The sequence below is a fragment of the Diabrotica virgifera genome, chromosome 5 (genome assembly GCF_917563875.1).
Source record: "Diabrotica virgifera virgifera chromosome 5, PGI_DIABVI_V3a".
In the NCBI taxonomy this organism is placed as follows: Eukaryota; Metazoa; Arthropoda; class Insecta; order Coleoptera; family Chrysomelidae; genus Diabrotica; species Diabrotica virgifera.
Window position 1 is genome coordinate 5073400 of NC_065447.1, and position 23978 is coordinate 5097377.

Here is a 23978-nt window from a genome sequence, read left to right on the forward strand (position 1 = left end):
AATGTGAAACCATTAACTCAAATCTACACTATATCGAGCAGCAATATACTGTCAGCATTTTATAGCATGGAGCAAAACAATCTAGCATTTTACAGACAAATAAAAGGATGTAAAACTTGGACACGATTTAATGATCTATTATTGCCTTTTTAAGATCTTTAAACCATTTTTGTAGTATAGTTATTTACCAAAAACTTACCTAGCAGCAAGATGCAAAGAAGTCTCTCCAGTCTTGTCCATAGCAGCATTCAATTCAGCTCCTTGAGCTACCAAGTCTTGGATAATCTGTCCAGCACCATCGTCGTCATCTTCTTCGATACCAGTGTCCATGCCTCCTCCTCGAACGGCAGCTACCATTATAGGAGTCATACCACAAGGGCCTCTGGCATTGATATCACCAACTTCGTTGCTTTGAGGAGGAGTTAACATAACTGATGGTCTTATGTCGGCGGCATCTAAGTGTTGTTGAGTCCAACGTGGTTCGGTCTCTTCGTATTCAGTAATAGCTGTGTGATCACTGGAATAACCCATATCGTTGCCTCTGAAACGTTTTGGTTGCGGCATGTCGCTTTCGTCATCCGACCATTGGGGGACATGACATTGGTGTCCATTTGGATCAATGTCCATACCAGGAATCGAAGGATTTTTGCTCAAATTGCGCAGTTCTTGTCCTTCGGGGCCTCGCCGCCTGGATCTGCGACGGGTGCCGGAATTTGTTCTTAGGAAACCTTCTGGGAACCATGTTATACCAGCTGCACGTTTTCTCTGGGTCTGGATGACCACAAAAATTAGTGCACTCAGACATATAACCATTAATATCCCGATGAGTACGTATTTGGCATTTGCAGGAGGATTTTCATCCGGGTCTAAGCCAGTGGAGCCGTTTACTTGGTATATCGGAAAGGACGAGGATAGGGTGTGTTTGGAAGCTTTGGCAGCTAAGAATTCGGCAGCAGCGCTTGCTGTTTGGAAGCAAAAGTCTGAGTTCTCTGCCAGTGATGCACATTTCCTATTGTCTATCTCCAAAAATACTTTGACACCAGTTTGTGCTTGTTCTGAGTACACTACATGATGTTTCTTTCGGAAATAATCGTCCTGTAGGTTGTCTGATGGTGTTGACCCCATCCACGGATAAATCATATCATTTCCTAGCTGATCTTTCTTTACTCTTACGGTGGTGCGCAATTGGTGACTTGTGTCTCTCAAGAAAGCGACCAAGTTGTTCTTAAAGCTTTCCATGTCCATTAAAATCACCATCGTTATAACTCCATCTGCGAGTTCTGGTGGTTCTTTTTCGCAATCCAAGCCGTCCCAGTTGCATTCAGCATTGTTACATCCATAATCGCAGTAACCGTTGGCGTAGTGTTTTTGGCAGTAAGCGTCATAGATCGGGTTGCAAGCTTGCAGCTTCTTCTCACAGTCTCTTCCATCAAACAAACACTGGGGATTGTTGCAGTCTTCATTGCAGCGACCATCCATAAATACTTCCCAACATTTGGTGGGTGCGGTACAGTTCGCCCATGGATTGATACCCAAAGAACAATCATTACCATCGAAATCGCAAGCGTAGGTGTTACATTCTTCGTCGCAACGCATGTTACCTCTTTTTATAGGGCATTTATTTCGAATACATTCTTGCCGCTGCTTTTCTAAATCCATGGCGTAAAAACTGTTGAAATCTTGTAACTGCCTCACAGGTTTTCCAACGCCTCCTGGTGCGTTTCGATCAAACACTTCGCAATTTTTTCCGACGTGTTTCGGTGGACAATAACATACATAATCACCGATCCTGTTTTCACAGACGGCTTGTGGATGTAAACAGGGACTGCTATCGCATTCGTTCACCAGGTCGATTTCACAATTGGCCCCAGTGGTTGTTTCTGGACATTCGCAGAAATAACCTCCCATTTCTGAAACGTGGCACACCCCTCCGTTCTTGCATGGTTCAGAATCGCAGTCATAGCCGTTCAATTCGCAGTAACGACCACAGAAGCCTTCAGGACAAGTACAGTTGTACCCAGAGTTGGTTGGTATACAAATTCCTCCATTTCTGCACGGACTAGCAGCACAAACGTCGACTTTACGCTCACAATGGCGACCCATGAAGCCGGCTTTGCAGTTGCAGTGGTAGTTATTGACCAATTGTACGCAATCTAACGTTCCTGGATTAGAGCAAGGATTGGACAAGCATTCGTTGATGTCACCTTCACATCTAGGCCCGACGAAACCAGGAGGACACTTACATTCGAAGCCTCCCACTCTATCCATACATGTGCCGTTGTTGTGGCAAGAATCTGCTCTGCAGTCGTCGATGTTGATCTCGCAAATGTAGCCCAAAGTTCCGGGAGGACACGAACAAAGAAAACTGTCGACTAAATCGTGGCAAGTGCCTCCGTTTTGACAAGGATTCGGCTGACAATCGTCCACGTTTAATTCGCAATTTTGACCTTGGAAACCTTTTGGGCAAATACAGCTGTATGATCCGATGAGGTCTTTACAGGTAGCGCCGTTTTGGCAAGGTGCGGTTTCGCATTCGTTTATCTCTTTTTGACAGTAGGAGCCTGTGTAGCCTTCCTTACAGTGACATCTGTGGGAATTACCGATTGTCTCACATGTGCCGTTGTTGCACAAGTATTTCCAATGGATTCCTGTAAATAAAAAATACGGGTTACTTTTAATTTAAAAAATTGGGAAATAAACATGTATGCACAGTATGGATAGCACAACAGTCGATTTTTGATGACTATTATGAAATTCGTTCAGATGTCAAATGTCAAATTTAGATAGTTAAGCCATATTAAGAGAAAAGATGTTCAGCACTAAGACGTCAAATTGAGACAGATAACATCGTATTTGACATTTCTATACCGATGTTGCCATATTTCAACAAAAGTTAAACAACACACTTTTAGATAACGTAAATGTTCACAAGGTAAGCAATTAAATTGATTTTCTAAAGTAAGGTTATATAATTTTCTTACCTTTTTTAGCTGCTGCGTCTTTGCAACTAACCATCTCAACATCACACACTTTTCCCGTCCATCCAGGTCCGCAAGTGCAAGAGTATTGGTTTTTACTTTGTCTGCAGGTGGAGTGATTTTCACAAGGATTCGTAGCACACCAATCCACGTATTCCCCACAATTTTTACCGGTGTATCCGAATGGACAGTGGCAAGTGTAATGAGTGGTATGGTCTTGACAGGTGGCACCGTTCAGACAAGGTGAACTGTCGCACAAGTTGATGCGATTTTGACAATTTGATCCAGTATATCTGTAAAAGAGATAAACGATATAAAAAATGGAATTTGGGGAGGTAGTTTTGAGTACTTACCCGGGTTTACAGGTACAAACGTAGCTGTTGATTCCATCTATACAGGTACCACCATACATACAGCTGCTTTCGGTACAATCCTGATCGTTCGTTTGACAGTTAATGCCAGAGAAACCTAGTGGGCATGTGCAGGTGTAGGAATCGACGTACTGGTTACAAGTGGCGCCATTTTGGCAAGGATGTGAGGCGCATTCGTCGATATCGATTTCACACTGTTTGCCTTCGAAACCGTTGATACAAAGGCACACGAAGTCTCCTAATTCGTCCAAACATGTGCCTCCGTTTTGACAAGGGGCTGTAAAGGAAAAAAACATGTAAGCTCAATATTATAAAAACGATAAATACTATTTCTTTTTTGAAGACATTTTCTACTGCTTTAGTATGATCACTGCAAACAACTTGTACCTATCCACTGCCAGCTATTCTCCAAATGGAGATTAACACCTTATTTTGGGTGGCAGTCAAAAGATTACGTCAAATATATACAACCAAAAATAATTTGAAGCTTTTTGGATCTCATGAGATAAGTCAACAACAAACTCAAGATGAAAGAACTAAGTTTCTACAGAAAGCAGATTGTGAAACTAAGATACTTAACTTTAAAAAGTTATACTTACATGAAGCACAGTCATCGGTGTTTATAGAACAATCTTTTCCTTCATATCCCCTCATACACATGCACATGTAGCTTCCGTTGGTGTTCCTACAGGTAGCTCCATTCCTACAAGGTTTCGATACAATACACTCGTCAACATCTTGCTCGCAGAATCTTCCAGTGTAGCCCACACCACACGAGCAAGCGAAATCTAAAAAGTTGGAGCTAGGAGTACATTTCGAGTTGTGTTGACATAAATGTGGCTGGCAAGGGTCTAATCTGTCTTGGCATTCTCTTCCAGTAAACGGCAGCTCACAGACACATTTAAAATCATTGACTAGATCAATGCAGCTGCCTCCGTTCTTGCACGGATTGACTGCACAGTCATCGATGTTAGATTCGCAGTTGATGCCAGAATATCCAGGCAAGCATTCGCAGGTGTAAGAAGCCAAATGGTCTCTGCAGTTACCTCCATGTTGACAAGGATTCGAGGCACATTCGTCGATGTTGATCTCACACTGTTTGCCACCATAACCTGGAAGACAATGGCAAATGAACTGGTTAACGCCGTCTTCGCAGCTTCCTCCATGTTTGCAAGGGTTGGACTTGCATTCATCGACATCGCTGAGACATCTTGCGTCGAAATAGCCTCTAGGACATTCGCAGCGGAAGCCGTTGATGAGATCGATGCAAACGCCACCGTTTGCACAAGGATTGGAGGAGCATTCGTCGATGTCGTTCTCGCAGTGGCGTCCGGTGAAGCCGGGGTGGCATTCGCAGGTGTAACTGAAAAAGAAGAAAACAACTCTAAGAAATGATTTCGTACCAATCGAAAGACGTTTTCGTTTAATTTGAGCGAATCTGTTAAAGCAGGTGAGCCTATTTGTTTTGCGGTCATTCTTGAACCACAAATCCGTACCCCTAGTACTCCTAATTCTAGACATTGTTTTTGGAAGAGAGTCAGTTGTTTCTTTTGATTCGTTCGGGGTATCATTTAAGGTAGAGAGCACCTCGTCATCATTGGCCCTACGAAACATGGTAGGTCTTGGGCTGTTTCAGAATTAGCTTCCTTCCTTCCTTCCTAAATTAGCCCTTCCTATCCTTCGCCTTGGTTAACGTAACTGGAAAATATATGCAAACGTCTAATCTTTCCATATTATAGTTTATGTTTTCCAGTACTAGTAGCTGGACAAATGGCAAAGTATCAGCTACAATGGTCAGGACAGGCCGCTTCCAATCTAATTTATGAAATTATTGTCTCTGGAGAGATGTAGGTACACTTTTGACACCATCGACTAAAAGTATAAACAGTCCATCGTCGCCTTTATGTTTAGAGGATTCAGCTGAAGATCCTTTCAGCTAATTTTTTTTTAATCTTCAAAAGGCATTTGTAGCTTTTTTGGCTTCTATATTATCTCTTTTGCAGGTTCGCATCACTTCATTTGCAATGTTCAAACCTCTACTAAAGCTTCAAGAGTAAATATCAAACGAAAACATCTAATTTAACAAAAAATGCATGCCGAATCGTCAACCGATTCGAAAGGTTCTTTTCTTGTATACAGATCATGCTAACGACATATATCAAAATAAAATTGGACACCAGGAAATCATGCAAACATTCATAGTTCAATCGTAAAAGAGAAAACACTTACGGCTCATAATATGGGAAACCTCTGAAGGCGTGAAAAAAATTTAGAAATTAATGATTTTATATGATTTGTGATCGGTTTGACTAAGTTTTGTTAATGCGAAATGTAACTAATGTATTGCTAAATATTGGTCTCAAGTTTTTTGTACATTATACCAAATATTATAGTGAATGGCTGTACAACTTAACAGTTTATTAGTCCACTGTAGAATTAACAGAACTTTGTGAAACCGGACACAGTTTGTTATATTCCAAATATTGTTTATTCCTAATTTCAGCCAGATATAACTGTTACCTTATAGGTTATGCAACTCCAAATATAGATAAGAAAATATACAACACATACCTATTGATCCCATCCAGACACCTAGCTCCGTTTCTGCAGGGATTGCTGTAGCATTCGTTGACGTTGATTTCGCAGTTGTGTCCAGACGTGCCAGGTTTGCAAAGGCATTGGTAGCCATTTACCAAATCCTGGCAAAGGCCTCCATACTGACAAGGATTCGACTCGCATTCGTTGATCTGTTGTTGACATAAAGCACCAGCGTATCCGGGATGACATGTGCACGTGAAAGAATTCTCACCATCGATACACTCTCCTAAAAAAAATCGATATTAATGAAAATGAAGCATGAAGTAGTGAATATGACGATTTTTGAATAACAGTGATTTTAAACAGTGACAGTGATCACCGTTTCTATATACATACATATTATTTAATAACAAAATACCTGTGACAGAATGCTCCCAGTACAGAACAATTTCCTTATTAAGCCACACACTTAAAATATTTAGCCCTACATATAAAAGCCCTAAGACAGCGGTCGGGGAACCGGGGTAAAAATGAAATTTTTGGGGGTAAAAATGAAACTTTTGTGAGTAAAAAGTATAATATATTTTTAATTTGCTATTTATAAAAAGAGGCGATTTTGTTTTTTTTGCTCTTCGCCATGGGGTAATATCAACTTACACAAAAATCTTTTGGGGTAATGATTAAAAAAGTTCCCCGACCGCTGCCCTAAGATGTTACGTGTTTTCGACTTTGTTGTATGGAATGGAAAGCTGGATACTAAAAGTATCCAAAGTAATATAAAGAAGTTGGACGCATTTGAGATGTGGTTCTGTAGAAGGATTTTGAAAATACCATGGATTCAACGAGTTACAAATATAGAAGTGTTAAGAAGGCTACAAAAGGATTGCGAGGTCATAAAGAACATCAAAACAAGAAAGCTGGAATATTTAGGCCACCTTACCAGAGGTGCGAAATATTAGATATTAAGGCTCATAATGCAAGGTAAAATTAAGGGTAAAAGATCCATAGGAAGACGAAGAATTTCCTAGGTGAGTGGTATAGTTGCAGCTCAATAGATCTTTTCAGAGCAGCCGCCAATAAGGTAGGGAAAGCTGTGATGATAGCCAACATCCGATAGGAGAAGAAACTACAAGAAAATAAAATACCTCGTATTTCACAGTTCCTAAAATTCACTGTTGATAAATCCTCAAGGTGATGTTAATCGCCATTCTCCAAATCGCGATCACCAAGAATATCGTAATATTTATTATATAAACACATTCTGTGAGACAGTGACCGTAAACTTGATATATGATATAATATCTGGTCTCTGATCACCGTGATCGAAGTTCGGTGATTTATAAATCACGGTGACTGAATCACCGGTAATAAAATCCCGTCTCATTACTATAATAAAGACATTCGGAGCAAAAGCAAAATTTTTTACTTACCGTGAAGACAAGGAGAAGACAGACAATCGTTGATGTTCGTTTCACATGACATTCCCGTAAATCCCGGGGGACATTCGCAGGTGTAGGCGGCGATACCGTCATGGCAGACGCCTCCGTTGCGGCAAGGGCTCGAAGCACAGTCGTCGATGTTGATTTGACAGCGCGAGCCTGTGAATCCTGTTCCGCATGTGCACTTGAAACTGTTGATGAGATCGTGGCAAGTGCCTCCGTTCAAGCATGGTCGTTCTTTGCATTCGTCTATGTCTATTTCGCACTGGGTGCCAGTAAAACCTGGAACAATGAGATATTTTAGTATGATATAATTTTGTGATGTAGTTTAGTAAGATATATTTTGGTTTTATTGATAAATAACGGCGCGTGACGGTTGGGGAGTGCCGACAGAAGTGAATATTTCCTATAGGCTTACTATACAGTATGGTGCAAATGAAAGGAATAAATTCGTTATTTCGCAAACCGGCGACTTTAAGAAAAAATCCCGAAATATGTCGATTTTTCTTTTAAGTTATGACGTTTTGGCACATATATCATACTAATGACGTCATCCATCTGGGCGTGATGACGTAATCGATGATTTGTTTTAAATGAGAATAGGGGTAATGTACTTTTGAAAGGTTATTCGATTCTCTTTTCAGTAATATAATTATTTATACAGGGTGTCCATTTTTTTTAATTAAATTAATTGACAAATAAAGAAGAATGCATGTCATTTATTTAATTCAAAATACATTTTACTGTTGCCAGAATTATTTCACAAACATTGCTTTTCGCTTAAATTAAATGTTCAAGCTAGCTCACAGCAACCACCTGCCTCTTGGAACATTTAATTTAACCGAAAAGCAATGTTTATTTGTGAAATAAACATTTCTTTCTGATTTCTGTCAGCATAGCATTAAAATGTATTTTGAATTAAATAAATTATAAACATTCTTTTTTTGTCAATTAATTTAATTAAAAAAAAATCTTGGCCAACCTGTATAAATAACTATGCTAATGTTTATATTACTGAGTAGAGAATTGAACAACCTTTCAAACGAGCTAGCACACGACGCCTAGTTTCATTTGCACCATACTATATGTAGGTTAATGAAATTTTATGTCTGCTTAACACTGAATTGTTAATATTTTTTTATATAATAACACTACACATTTAAAACATGTGAAGAAGTCCAAGAAAGGTTTAAAAGGTGAGGGATGTGCTGAAATTGTAAAGAAAAACAACAACTTGTGTTACGCCCCCCCCCCCTTATTAACTTATTTATTTTTAGCACATATGCAAAACGCTCGGACAGATCGATTTTTAAAACAATCATAGTATGTTATAGCATCAATGTTTCGAACTTTGCGCGATCCCTCTTCATGTGACAGGCACAACTTTTATTTTTTTAAATGGGAAAGTACATCATGTTACACCTCATTTAAAAGCTTTTGAAATACTGATTACAAAATTGTATAATACTTTAATCCTTTTTAAGAGCGTAGGCGCAAAATTTCGTTCGAATTATTTTTAAACGCATTAATTTTTTTCGAATCCTGAGAAAACTATTAAGTATTTTTGAAAAATTTAAACACAGAATGAAATATTACAGTATTATCGAGGGTCGAAAGTCCCTGAGAACTTCTTATAATGATTATTTTAATAAGTCACAGGGGTGAAAAAAAGAGAAAATTTAGTCTGATTTTTAATTTCAAATATATCATTCAAAAGAAACTTTTTCTTTATTTCTAAGGGACTTTCAACTCTCGGTAATAATGTAATCTTTCATTTTGCGTTTAAATTTTTCAAAAATATTTATTAATTTTCTCAGGATTCTAAAAAAATAAATGCGTTTAAAAATAATTCGAACGACATTTTGCACCTACGACGTTAAAAAGAATTACAAGTATTATACATTTTTGTAATCAGTATTTCAAAAGCTTTTAAATGAGGTGTCACTTGATGTACTTTCCCCATTTAAAAAAATCAAAGTTGTGCCTGTCACCTGAAGAGGGATCGCGCAAAGTTCGAAACATTGATGCTATAACATACTATGATTATTTTAAAATCGAAATATAAATAAGTTAATAAGGGGGGGGGGGGTAACACTTATTCCAACGCACTGTATATTGTACTCCTTTGGATTGACCTCACCGTCAATCGTGGAAGTTGGAAAAAGATTAAGATTTTTCAAATTTTAGAGAACTTAAAATCGAAATGAGCTAATTCGGTTCAGTCATTCTGGGGCTATTCTAAAGAAGATAGTTACAGAAATATGTCTTCGATTCCATTTGTTGATATCGAACCTTGAATACAAAGATGCGGATCAACTAAGCAATAGACCCTAATCCCTAAAAGGCAAAAAAATGTACTTGTCGGCGAACCCTGTCAGATAATATACAGAGCGAATTGAAATTCTTAAGGTCGTTAATGATGTGTAGGTTGTGTATTGTGTATGCCATGCGTGATCTGTGTGCGGCTGTGGCTGTATGCTCGAGTTTTGAGGTCGAAAGAAAAGATAAAAAAGGAAGAGCACAAGTTTGCCGCGCGGGCAGCGTCCATCACGTACCATCAGTGGTACGACTCGTCTGTTGTCCATCTACCTGGTGCTTTTCAGCGCAAGAAGGACCCGCGGCGAGGTCAACCGAGTTTAAAATCGCCTTTAGTTTTAAATTTTTACAAAATTTCACAGGAAATCTAACGAAAAGATAAACTACTTCCAGAATAGTATAAAAGAAAATAGAACGAAACAGCAATGAACAATGAAACAAAACAAGATTCCTAGTCTCAAAAATTTGTTTCCTCTTTTTATTAATCTCTTTATCATTTCAGATGTGCCAATCCTTGGTATTTTTACTTCTTTCACGCATGTTTTCCTGTCTTTTGTTGTTAGTTTCATTTCTTCCATTAGTTTTTTTTGTATATTTTCTTTTTAGTTAAGTACTTTGGGATTTATTTTATTATTCTTTCAGATTTCCCTTTTCTGTCCTGTCAGTCAAATTATTTTTTTGTGTTTTTCTATTAAAATATATTATTATTTTTTTTATTTAAAAGGGATTAGTGGTTGGCTATATATGAGTAAGTACCACAGTTTTAAAAAACTTCTTCCTGATATGATGTATATATGTACAACCTTGCCCGAACTCTTATATACCTACTATATTTTTTGTGATATATTTTGTTATTTTTGATAAATATTTAACGGTATAGAAACGTAAAAAATATACATATTAAGAGGCAACAGTAGCGATCAACAGGTTGCAGCTGTAATTTTGAATATTTTGTCGACATATTTGACACACATATTCGTAATATAGTAAAGAATGGCGGTACAGAGCCCAATTTAAGAAATATATTAGTATGTATGTGGAAATTACTCTGTATGTAATTAAATACAATATTAAAAAAACGAGCCTGTACCCTCCATTAAGAAGAACAAAATAAATACACTTTCTTCAAATAGACGTTTTATCCCATGCCTAGATTTTGTGTCATTTTGGACCTACTAAAATTTTTTATTTCTAACAAGAAATCGAACATACAATACAATCGAAATACAATCGAATGTATTATAACTAATAACTAATTAGGCAACATAGAGAAATTGTCACTGTCATTTTGACAAACCTGCGTCAGATTTCCTCTTATCTGTTCTGTTGTCTTTATCGATATCTGTTCAGTGCAGTAGTAGGTATATTATTTTAAGAATTCGTTATTGTTGTTTCATAGGAAAGTAGTGTTTATTTATAGCTAATCTATTATATTTTTGTGTAATAGAACTAAGTTGTTGGCCTATTTGAAAAAATAGATTATTGTTAATCGTCAGTTTTAGTTATATGTAGATAGGTAAGTATATTTTACGTAAAAATATTTCTAATTCTAATGTGAGTATCGAGTATATTAAGTTTTAGGAGGATTTGTTATTCGAAAAATATTATCAATAGTCAATAGTTAAAAAAAAACGAGAAAAGTTCATTTCAAGTTTTATTTAAAAAAAGAGAATAAAATAAGACGGCTCTTGTTTCGCTTCACAACGAAATGATTAAGTATTTATTATTATTATTTCGTGCAAATACCTATGTTAACATAAAATTTTCACACATTTTGGTCTTCACCCATAATTGTCAAAATATTGATCTTAGATAATGTCAAAGATTACCACTGTTGCCAAAGTTTCACAGACCTTACGAAAAAAGGTATGATATTATCTCCCGAAGTTATATTGATGACGCGCACTGTATGCTCTACGTGAAGCAGAAAACGGCGACAGTGAATGGCTTAATGCAAAAAGATCTTTTTAAAGGACGCCAATTTAAATTGACGATAATAGAATAATTTAGAAGATTGTATGCAATTTAGCAACAGATTGTTATTAAAAATTATTAGGGATATTGTTTAAACCACAATGGAAATGTTCGAGACAAGGTCTACTTGTTAGATTTTGATTTTATCTTAGCCAACATTTAATTTTATTATTTTTTTTTTTGTAAATTGCCACTCAGTAGATTATTATATTTCAGAACTTGGTGCAAAAATTCATACGAGTTTTACATAAAATTGATATAAGGTAAAGCTTGTTTTGAAAAACTTTTGGATTTTAGAACAAGCAAAACTTTTTTATCAAGAATGAAAAAATTGTTTAGCTAAAAATTAGAATAAAACAGGAGAATTAGATGGAATGCTTTCGGTTAGCTTGAAGATCTAGTCTTTGCGGACTATATGCCGGGTGTCCGAAAAAGACAACATATGCAGAAAAAAAACAGAAAAGATAACAAAAGAAGCAAGAAAAACAGGATTAGAGATTAACACAAAAAAAAACAATCTTATGACGATAAATACGGAAAGAGAAAGGGGGGTATTCATTGAAGGAGAATAAGTAGAAAATGTACAGAAGGTTTGCTATCTGGGAAGCATAATTGACGCTACCGGTGGAATAGAAGAAGAAATTAATAGAAGGATAACTAAAGCCCAGAATGTGTTCTATACGCTGAAGAAAACATGGGAGTCCAATAAATTAATAATAAAAATCAGGATATTTAATACAAATGTAGAGCATTTTGCTAAATGCAGCAGAAACTTGGACATTAGAGAAAAAGATTTTACAAAAGGTTCAAACTTTTGTAAATAGTTGCCTCAGACGAATATTGAAAATATATTGGCCAAAGAAATCGAATAAGCAACAAGGAACTTTGGAGACAAACTAATCAAGAGCCGATAGCCAAAACGATAAATAGACGCAAATGGAAGTTTATTAGACACACATTAAGGAAAAATGAAGATAATATATTATAACCAACAAGCCATGGATTACCAACCAACTGGAAAAAGAAAACAATGCAGACCAATGACATCCTGGAAAAGAAATATTAGCAAAGAGCTAGAAGACAAGTTAACATGGAAAGAGGTGAAAACCCTAACCAAAAACAGAGATGAATGGAGGGCGACTGTAGAGGCCCTATGTTCCAAATGAACCAAGAGGAGTAAAATAAGTACAGTAGGAAAAATGAAAGAATACCCATGAACGAACATATAAAACACGCTGTATTTTCCTGTCACCGTGTCACACAAAAAACTGGCCAGCACAAGTACATGTAATAGCTATTTGTATAACAAGGGAGGAAAGTGCTACTTTTCCTCCCGAGAATGAAGCTTACTGCCCGACGCGTAGCGGAGGGCAGTAATCATTCAAGGGAGGAAAAGGCACTTTACTCCCATGTTATACATATGGTTTTTCCACCTTCCTCAAATAACAAGTCATTTTTTCATTTTTACTTAATTTATTTATGTAACTAACCAACAAAATTTATTGGAACTAAAACTAACAAATAGGTACAATATAACTGTCAACTGTCAAATATAAGTCAAATTATTAATGTAAACATTGTTAAATCAGAATAACAATTTACTGTTTTTTTACCATTCTGCAAAATACAGAGTGTTTTTAAATAAACGTTAAAATGTATAGATACTTACGTAATAGAAAATAGGTATTGTACAGGGCGTCAATAAGTTATATTTCATGAATGAAATAATATGACGTCACTTTTACTTTTCCTCCCTAGGGAGGAAAAATATTTTCCTCCCTAGGGAGGAAAAGTATAACTTTGCTCCCTACAATCAGGTCCGAAAAAGTATACTTTCGGTAGAGGTAGGTGGAAATAATAATTATTATTACATGTACTTGTGCTGGTCAATTTTCTTTATGACACGGTGACAGGACAGCGTGTTTTATATGTTCGTTCATGGGTATTCTTTCATTTTTCCGACAAGTAAGCAATCATGCTTTTTGGAAGTAAGTATATTTTATAGATTCTCTAAAAGTCTGTAAGTTTTTGTAAGTTCTATGTTTGCAATGGTAAGATTTCCAAAATTTGGGTCACAGTGATTCTTTAGTTTGCTAACAAATAAAATCTAGAAAAGTAATCTACTTTGGTCAATTTCTATGGTAATCGTATCATTTATCATTAGTATGTATTGCATATTCTCTTCGTAGTATACCATGGAGCTATAGTACAACTCTCGATCACACACGATCACACTAATGTGAAAAAAAATGATTAATAACATAATATTACCACAAAAAAAATTCATGTAGAACCGAAATTTTACAGATATAATTAACCTGCTTATTCCGTAATTCCACATTTCACCTCTTTTCTTCTACAATTACGAACTCGCAAATGATAGGGGCCCATTCGCGATTAATCGGCCGAGACTGTTTTAAAGCAGGTACGAAATCTCGAACGAGAATTAAAAGGATCCCTAAATGTGGGTAACCATTAGCCCAGTTCTTCCGCAAGTGAAATACCGTATGGATATCATTTATTTGTATTGATTTTGAGAATTTGGACGGCAGATATGTGTTTCTGGTAATATACGTAACTGTAGATTTTATTTACATATATTTGTTATTACATATCGTCGGTGATGTGACAATAACTCGTATCTGTTTTTTCATGAGTTTTGTAAGAGAGACTAAAAACTTTTTTTAGGGTCACTTTCTGTTTTCATATATGATAGTGGAGTCACTGAAGGTGGATAATATGAGCTATTACCTCCGTTTTCGTTCAACCTCCATCGATTTGCATGAAAATTGGTGAGTGGTTAGAGGATATCTCAAGAAACAAAGGTGACATGGTGCTAACTTGCGCTTTTACCCTGGGGGTGGATGCCACACCTTCTCATCATCATTCTCTTTGCCTTATCCCTATGCGGGGTCGGCTTCCCTAATTGCATTTCTCCACACAATTCTATCTTGGGCCATATCAATGTTAATCCCCTTTACCAACATGTCCTGCCTTATCGTCTCCCCCCAGCTCTTCTTTGGTCTTCCTCTCCTACTCCTTCCAGGAATCTGCACTTCAGCTATTCTTCGTATTGGGTGGTTAACGTCTCGACGTTGAACATGACCAAACCATCTTAACCTATGCTCTCTCATTTTGGCATCAATTGGTGCCACACCTAGACTTCCCCTAATATACTCATTTCTAATTTTATCCTTCTTTGTCACTCCACTCATCCATCTAAGCATTCTCATTTCCGCCACATGCATTCGCTGTTCCTCTTTCTTTTTCACTGCCCAACATTCAGTTCCGTACATCATAGCTGGTCTTATGGCTGTTTTATAGAATTTTCCCTTCAGCTTCATTGGAATTTTTCTGTCACACAACACACCACTCGCTTCTTTCCACTTCATCCATCCAGCCCTAATTCTACTGCATGCATCTCCATCTATTTCTCCATTACTCTGTAATACCGATCCTAGGTACTTAAAACTATTGCTTTTTACAATCATTTCACCATCCAAAGATACCATTTTATTTGTAGTAGCTCCATCTTTAAATGAACATTCCAAATACTCTGTTTTTGTCCTACTAAGTTTTAAACCTTTTTCCTCCAGAGCTTGTCTCCACTGTTCCAGTTTTTGTTCTAAGTCTCTTTCACTATTTCCTACTAACACGACATCATCAGCATACATTAAGCACCATGGAATGTTACCCTGTATTTTCGCTGTTATCTGGTCCAAAACTAATGAGAATAAATACGGACTAAGCACAGAACCTTGATGCAATCCTACTTTCACATGAAATTTATCAGTCTCTCCCACACCTGTCCTAACACTAGTCGTTACTCCCTCATACATATCCCTCACAATCTTTACATATTCACCAGGGACTCCTTTCTTATTGAGTGCCCACCACAGAATCTCTCGAGGAACTCTATCATATGCTTTCTCAAGATCAATGAATACCATATGAGCGTTTGTTTCTTTACTCCTGTATTTTTCCATCAACTGCCTTATAATGAAAATTGCATCTGTTGTTGATCTACCCTGCATAAAGCCAAATTGATTCTCGGATATTTCGGTTTCTTCACGTATCCGTCTATCAATTACTCTTTCCCATATTTTCATGGTGTGGCTAAGCAGTTTTATAGCCCTGTAGTTTGTACATTGTTGTATATCTCCCTTGTTTTTGTAAACAGGTACCAGTATACTGCTTCTCCATTCGTCTGGCATTTGTCCAACTTCCATAATTCTATTAAATAGACCTGCTAGCCACCTTGTTCCTGTCTCTCCCAATGCTCTCCATACTTCCCCAGGAATATCATCTGGTCCTACCGCTTTTCCTTTCTTTATTTTTTGAAGCGCTTGAGCCACTTCCTCGTTGGTTATTTTGGTGACCATTGCTGCTACTGTCTCCGTTGACTCTACAGGCTGTCTGTCAAATTCTTCATTTAATAAGCTGTCAAAGTACTTTCTCCATCTCTTTTTGACATCCCTTTCGTGAACTAGTATTTTATTATTTTCATCTCGGATACATCTAATCTGATTAAAATCTTTTGCTTTCTTTGCTCTCTGTTTGGCTATTTTATATATCTTCGTTTCGCCTTCCCTGGTATCAAGTTGATCGTATAGGTTTGAATACGCTTCTGCTTTAGCTTTTGCTACTGCTACTTTCGCTTTCTTTTTGGCGACCATATAGTTTTGAAGATCTATGTCCGATCTGGTTTCTTGCCACTTTTTATATAATTTTCTCTTCTCTTTTATGTTTCCTTGTACTTCATTTGACCACCACCAAGTCTCTTTATCTTCAAACTTCTTTCCTGACGTTTTCCCAAGTATTTCAATAGCCGTCTCTCTAATAATATTGGCCATTTTTCTCCAAATTGTGTTAGGGCTTCCTTTCATGTTCCAACATATTTTTTCTACTATTCTTTCCCTGAATAGACCTTCCTTCTCATCTTTTAGCATCCACCACTTGATTTTTTGTGGTCCTCTCCGATATTTTTGTTTAGTTTCGCTTTTTACTTCGATGTCCAGAACAAGCAGCTTATGTTGTTGGCTTACTGTCTCACTAACTATTACCTTGCAGTCCTTGCATTCACGTATGTCTTCTTTCCTTATCATGAAGTAGTCTATTTGGGATTGATGTTGTCCACTTTTGTAGGTAATAAGTTGAGTTTCTCTCTTTTTAAAGAATGTGTTAACAATCGCCATATCCAATGCTGTTGCTAATTCTAGCATGTCATCTCCAGCTTCATTTCTAGTTCCAAAGCCTAATCCCCCATGTATTGTTTCATATCCTGTCTTGGCTTGGCCCACATGTGCATTGAAATCACCTCCTATTATAACTTTCTCCTCCGCTGGAATATCACTCAGTATGTCTCCCAATTGATCATAGAAAGCTCTTCTTTCATTCTCACCCAGACCTGTTTGAGGAGCATACACACACACAACATTCAATACCTCTTTATCAATTACAAATTTCACTGACATCATTCTATCACTCGTTCTTACAACATCTACTACGTTATCTTTCATTTCACTATCAGCAATTATACCAACTCCATTTCTAGTGTTACTACTCCCTACATACCACAATTTATATCCATCACCTAGTTCTTTCGCCCTTTGTCCTTTCCACCTAGTTTCTTGAATACAAGCAATTTGAACTCTTCTTCGTTTGAGCGCATCCACTAACTCCAGACTCTTACCTGTAAGACTACCAAGATTCCAAGACCCTATCCTGATTTTTCTAACCTGCAATGGTGTTCCCCCTGAGATAGTCCTCACCCGGAGATCCGAATGGAGGCTCATTTTACTTCCGGAACATTTTACCTCAGGAGATGCCATCATTTCAGTATAAGTTTTTATTTCGTTTGGAGAAGGTCTTTTCATTATTATGGCCTGAAAAGATTTTTGGATATTTGATGCCTGAATGCCTTTTCTATCAGCACCATACCCTGCCCTGTCCTGCCACACCTTCTCGGGGTGAAAATTATTTTATTAAAAATAACCCCATAATTAGATAGGGAGACAAATTCTAAGCAAAATTTATTATATAAAGTTATTAAAATAAATCAAAACTTTTTGAGTTATTAAAGATCAAAAATTTTAATTTTTCGTAAGAAAAATGCATGTTTTTAACCGATCTTTCATACAGTCGGAAAAATGAAAGAATACCCATGAACGAACATATAAAACACGCTGTATTTTCCTGTCACCGTGTCACAAAGAAAATTGTCCAGTGGAAATACATGTAACAATAATTGTTACATGTACTTGCGCTGGCCAATTTTTTGTGTGACACGGTGACAGGAAAATACAGCGTGTTTTATATGTTCGTTCATGGGTATTCTTTCATTTTTCCTACTGTAGATAACTCAAAAACTATAAGTTTTTACAAAAAGTTATCATTACCAAAATTGAAGCCAATAAAAAATTAAATAAACTCCTTACTAAAAAAACCGAAGTGAGTTATAGGTAATTGAATGCATATTTTTTTCGACGAGTACCCAAATCTAAGTATTCAAGCTTAAATTACGGGGAAATGATGAATTTTATAACATAAACTTATTTAAGATTTGTGGAAGTACTTAGAAATATCTATCAAATGAGATACCGAACAAGTTAATAGCATTAAAATTTATACTCCAAAAATTTTTCAAAATGTATCTTTTAAAATTTTTTCCAAAAAATGTTATCGGTTTTTTTTAATAATTCCCTTAATTTTCAAGATATCAGGTTCACCTAAAAACGGTTTGAAAGGTAATACCAAAGGCTATTAAAACGCGTTGAAACTAATCTTTTAAACCCCTTACTTTTTTAAAAATCAAAGATTAAATGGCCACGGTTACATGATTCTCGCAGCAAAATTTAAGCTTTAAAAGTTTCTATCTCGGTTATTTTTCACCCTACAGAAATGATAAAAAAGGTATAATATTTGATATAGAAAAAACTAAAATTTTGGTTATTTACCATTTTTTACGTATATTGAGTATTTTTATAGTTATTATCAAAATAAAATGAAAATGACGATAATTTTAAAAATTCTGATTTTTTTAAATTATAGGGGAAGGCGGGGCAGAATGGGGTAGCGGGGCGGAATGAAGTTTGGTATTTTTAAGTATCAATGACGTGCTGCAAACTAGCAGCGATAAGTAAAAGTACATCAGTGTAGTGTAACTGAAGACCGGTAGGCATGTTTGCCTAGTTTTCTTGACGTTAACAACGTGAATCTATCGTTGCGTGGTTTTTCGGGGGGAGGGGGTTTTTGGGGTCGCTAATGACGAATATGACATCGGAAGTGATCAGAGTACCTGTTGCCCAGGGTACCTAAGTACTGTTTACCTCGTCTTCTGGAGTTTTTGGCAAATTCATTAAAAAATTAGTCAAAAATCATTACTCTGGGGTTTTTGGGTCGCTGGCGACGAATATGACATCGGAAGTGATCTAGGGAGTACCTGGTACCCAGGGTACCTACCGTTTACCACGTTTTCTGGAGTTTTCGGCAAATTCATTAAAAAATTAGTCAAAATTCATTACTTGGGGGGTTTTTGGGGTCTCTGACGACGAATATGACATCGGAAGTGATCTCCGGAGTACCAATTGCTCAGAGTATCTACTGTTTACCTCGTCTTCTAGAGTCTTACATAGGCCAAACCAATCGTAGAATCCAAAATAGGATTTATGAACATTCCATTTCTGTTCGCAATGCCGACTCAATTTCAATTCTAGGTGAACGCCATCTTCGTACAGGTCACAAAATTGATTTTAAAAACTCCAAAACCATAGTCCCCGTCCGCTTAATAGAACCAAAGAACCCAAATTTTGACAAATGACGTTTGAAAGTTTGTGCTTTTTAAGTTACATTGATTTATTACTAGTGGCGCTATACGTCGGGCTTGGAACTTTTTGAGTGATGTGGTACAATAATTATTATTGTACATCATGGCATAATTAACAAACAATAAGTAGAACGAAATTTACGATGATTTGAAGTCATTATTACTCTCGGCCATCAATAGAGACCAACATCGAAGAAACTACTCAACAATTAGTGAAAAGAAGATTCATACATTAATAGACAAGTATTGATAATGACTAATGGTACTTTATTCACAACAAAATTGGTAATTATCGTAAGCACAAAAGAAAATGACTGGTTAATTAGAAAAAAAAAAGGTTCTTTACGCCAGTACCGTTCCCAATCAGACAAGAACGTCTCAATTAGTTGTACCCAACCGAGTCCAAATTAATGACGACAAAAACAAAATTAAACTTGTATACGAGGCGTTTTCAAAATATGATTATTTGCAGAAGCTTCGTCTGGGCCTGTTTTGTACTATTATACAGGGTGATTGATTAGTGGGGTAAATAGTGCTCAATAGCTCCGCTATAGTAATAGTTAGCAATAAAAGTTAATAACAAAAATTTTAGCCACCTTTGAGCTTCACATTACAAAATTAGTTAGAATGTTACAGGGTGTTCGATAACACAGTGGCAGACCAAGCTTATGTTTTTTTTAAATGGAACAACCTATATTTTATTTTATATTCGAAATCCTGTTAACTTCTCCATCACAAAAATATAAAGCTTTGTTATGTTATACAGGGTATTTACAAAGTTATAACCAATTTTGTATGAAAATCGTAACAAGTTCAACTCCCTGTATAAATAAAAATAAGCACAACAGCAATGGTTTAAAAATGCCATATTTTTTTATTTATTGTCAAAATTTTCAAGAATTATTGACATTGCTAATTTTCTTTATATCAAATACAGAGTGAGTCAAAACGCAAGTACATTATTTTCTCAGTAATGTTAAATGGAACACCCTGTATTTTATATCATTATTGAAAAGTAACATTACCGTACTTTAATTTTTATATAACATTCCCTATGCCCAAATTTATTAGTTTTCGAGATATTTTCATTTTTCAGAGCAAATTATTTTAGGTGTTTAAATTTATCTAAATTTTAAGTAAGCCATGACTGAACTGACAATTGACGATTACCGATTATCAATCCGGTAATCAATGTAACACTATAGCAAATAAAGAAATAAAAAGAATTTATTAGTAATACATTTTACAAACAAAAACACAACCACAACATGCAACATTTTTGAAACAATTAAAAACTATCTTTTTATGTAAATGCAACCAATAAACAAAGAAAATTAGTAATAAATTTTTCAAAAAAACACACAAACACAAAATACAACATTTTGTGAAGACAATTAAACACTACTTTTGTATGTAAATCTAACAATGTAACAAATAAAGAACGAAACATAATTTATCAGTAATATATTTTGCAAAGAAACATGTTTGAAAAAATTAGAAGCTACTTTTAATAAAATATTTTTAAATTTTTAATTACATAAGGTGTTCAAAATTATCTCCTGACACATTTATGCACGCCTAAAACGATCATTAAATGTGTATGTCGATAACATCCAAATATCTCTATCCATCAATCCCAAGAAGTTTTGGTCGTATGTTAATGCGAAAAATAATAGTTCAAGAATTCCTGGTGTAATGAAATATAATGGCATTACTACCTCCGAACCACAAAATATTGTGAATGTTTTTGCAGAATTTTGCAATAGTGTTTTTCTGTCATCTGATATTAATTTTAAAGCTAACTCTTCATCAGTTAACACAGATTACTTAAATTTTTATCCTATTGTAGAATCTGAGATAATTTCTGCTAGTAAGAAATTGAAAGACAAAATGACGTGTGGACCTGACAATATACCATCTTTTCTGGTTAAGGATTGCATAGGTGCCTTAACTGTGCCACTATTAAAAATTTTTAATTTATGTCTTCTGAATAAAGAATATCCAAGTCTCTGGAAGGAGTCAAAAGTGTGCCCAGTATTCAAAACTGGTGAAAGGGATCAGGTAGAAAACTATAGACCAATTTCCATAATTTGCAATCTGTCGAAGGTTTTTGAAATAATTTTGTATAATCGTATTTATTCAAGAACTCGTAATCAGCTGTCTCAATACCAACATGGTTTTGTCTCCAGTCGGTCCACTGTAACAAACTTATTAGTGGTCACACAATATATTTCAGAGGCCCTAGATAATAGAAGTCAAGTTGACGTCGTCTATACCGATTTTTAGAAGGCGTTCGATAGAATTCACCACGGAGTATTGCTTTCTAAATTATACCACTTTGGTCTTTCTGAGGATGCTGTTACTTTTATGAGGTCTTACTTGTCAAATAGAACGCAGTTTGTTTCTTACAATGGTTACAAATCGGCAAAGTACCTTGCTTCTTCAGGGGTTCCACAAGGTTCTAATCTAGGTCCATTATTGTTCTTGTTATTTATTAACGATCTGTGTGAATATATTTCTGCACCATGTTTATGTTATGCTGATGACTTAAAGATTTATTCATTGATAAGCGACCTTAACGATTGTCATTTTCTGCAGAGTCAACTGAATCTCGTACATGAATGGTGTAAGGAAAATCATCTGAATCTTAATGCCAATAAGTGCAAGGTGGTTAGTTATTCCAGGAAACAGTCTACTATATACCATCCTTACATTATTGATGGCAATGAACTGGAACGTTTGACTAAAATTAAAGACCTTGGAGTTATATTTGATCACAAACTCACTTTTGTTGAACATGTTAATATAAAGGTTAGAGAAGCACTTAAATCTTATGGATTTATAATTAGAAATAGTCGAAATCTCACTAATACTAAGGCCATTAAATTACTGTTTTACACTTTTGTACGCTGTAAACTGGAATATGCCTCTATCATTTGGTCACCGTTTTATGATGTACACATCCAAATTATAGAACGGGTTCAGCGTAAATTTTTAAAATTTTTGTCTTATAAAATTAATGGTATATATCCTACGAGGGGTATCAGCAATAATGAGTTATGTAGCGGTTTGGACGTAATTTCATTAGAATCTAGACGAATTAATGCCTCCCTGGTATTCCTGTACAAGCTACTACATAATCTCATTGACAGCCCTGATATCCTTCGACAAATAAATTTTAACGTTCCGTCTTATCCAGTAAGAAATTCGATTACGTTCAGAAATACACAAGCTAGAACTAACCTTATGTTAAATTCTCCTCTATTCGTCATGTGCAGCTATTATAATGCCTTAAATATTTACTGCGATATATTTAACTGCAGTTTAAAGCAACTAATTTCTATGGCCAAGATATACCTAGGTGATTAATAATTTATTTCTTTAGGTTCAAATTTAGTTTTGTAAAATTTTTGTTATATTATCAATACCTATGAATTACTAATATTTTATTTAATTTTTTATTTGTGTAATATTTTGTCCTGTAAATGGATTCTGTTGGACAATAAACGCTATTATTATTAAATGATAAACTTCATTATTAACGTAACCCCAAAAAAATCAGTCCAGTTTATTAAATTCTGGTGATTTGGGTAGCCACGCTACTTGTCCATTGAAAAATGAAAATATCTCGAAAATTAATAAATTTAGACATAGGGAATGTTATCTAAAAATTAAAGTACGGTAATGGTACTTTTCAATAGTGATATAAAATACAGGGTGTTACATTTAAAATTACTGAGAAAATAATGTACTTGTGTTTTGACTCTCCCTGTATTTGATATAAAGAAAATTAGCAACATCGACCATTCTTGAAAATTTTGACAATACGTTAAAAAATATGGCATTAATAAACCGTTGCTGTTTTGCTTATTTTTATTTATACAGGGAGTTGAACTTGTTACGATTTTCATACAAAATTGGTTATAACTTTGTAAATACCCTGTATAACATAACAAACCTTTATATTTTTGTGATGGAGAAGTTAACAGGATTTCGAATTTAAAATAAAATATATTGTGTTCCATTTAAACAAAAACATAAGTTTGGTCTGCCACTGTGTTATCGAAGGTCCTGTAACATTCTAGCTAATTTTGTAATGTGAAGCTCAAAGGTGGCTAAAATTTTTGTTATTAACTTTTATTGTTATCTATTACTATAGCGGATCTATTGAGCTTTACCCCACTAATCAATCACCCTGTAGACGAGCGACCCGCCCCTAAAAAACGCTTATTTCTCGAGATACTGACTATGGATGGTGAATGGCTAATTTTGTCTTACTTTATGTTTTTGATGGTTCTGAAAACGAAAATGAAGTGTATTTTGAATTTAAGGTGGGGGAACATTGACAAAAACGCAATTTTACCCTAAAAATAAAAAAAAATAAAATCACGAGTTAGTTGTACTGGGACGATTCGTGGAATTGTCATTGACGACGACTTACAATGCACTTTAAAAAGGCAATAATGTATATTTCCTTCCTATCGCCATCATCTTTTTATTTATGTTTTATATATCAGAGGTTAAGTATCTAATTAAT

At 35.5% G+C, this 23978-nt stretch overlaps 1 protein-coding gene across 1 annotated transcript in view; it reads right to left on the minus strand.

The window, feature by feature from the left end:
* Positions 1-23978, minus strand: part of LOC114342869 (neurogenic locus Notch protein) — a 490390-nt gene that overhangs the window by 13991 nt on the left and 452421 nt on the right. The window contains exons 9-14 of the mRNA XM_028293768.2: positions 7318-7608; positions 5921-6173; positions 3949-4712; positions 3332-3626; positions 2982-3271; positions 200-2648 (exon numbers count right to left, since the gene is read on the minus strand). Of these exons, the coding sequence (XP_028149569.1) occupies positions 200-2648; positions 2982-3271; positions 3332-3626; positions 3949-4712; positions 5921-6173; positions 7318-7608 (4342 nt within the window). The remainder of the gene's footprint in view (positions 1-199; positions 2649-2981; positions 3272-3331; positions 3627-3948; positions 4713-5920; positions 6174-7317; positions 7609-23978) is intronic.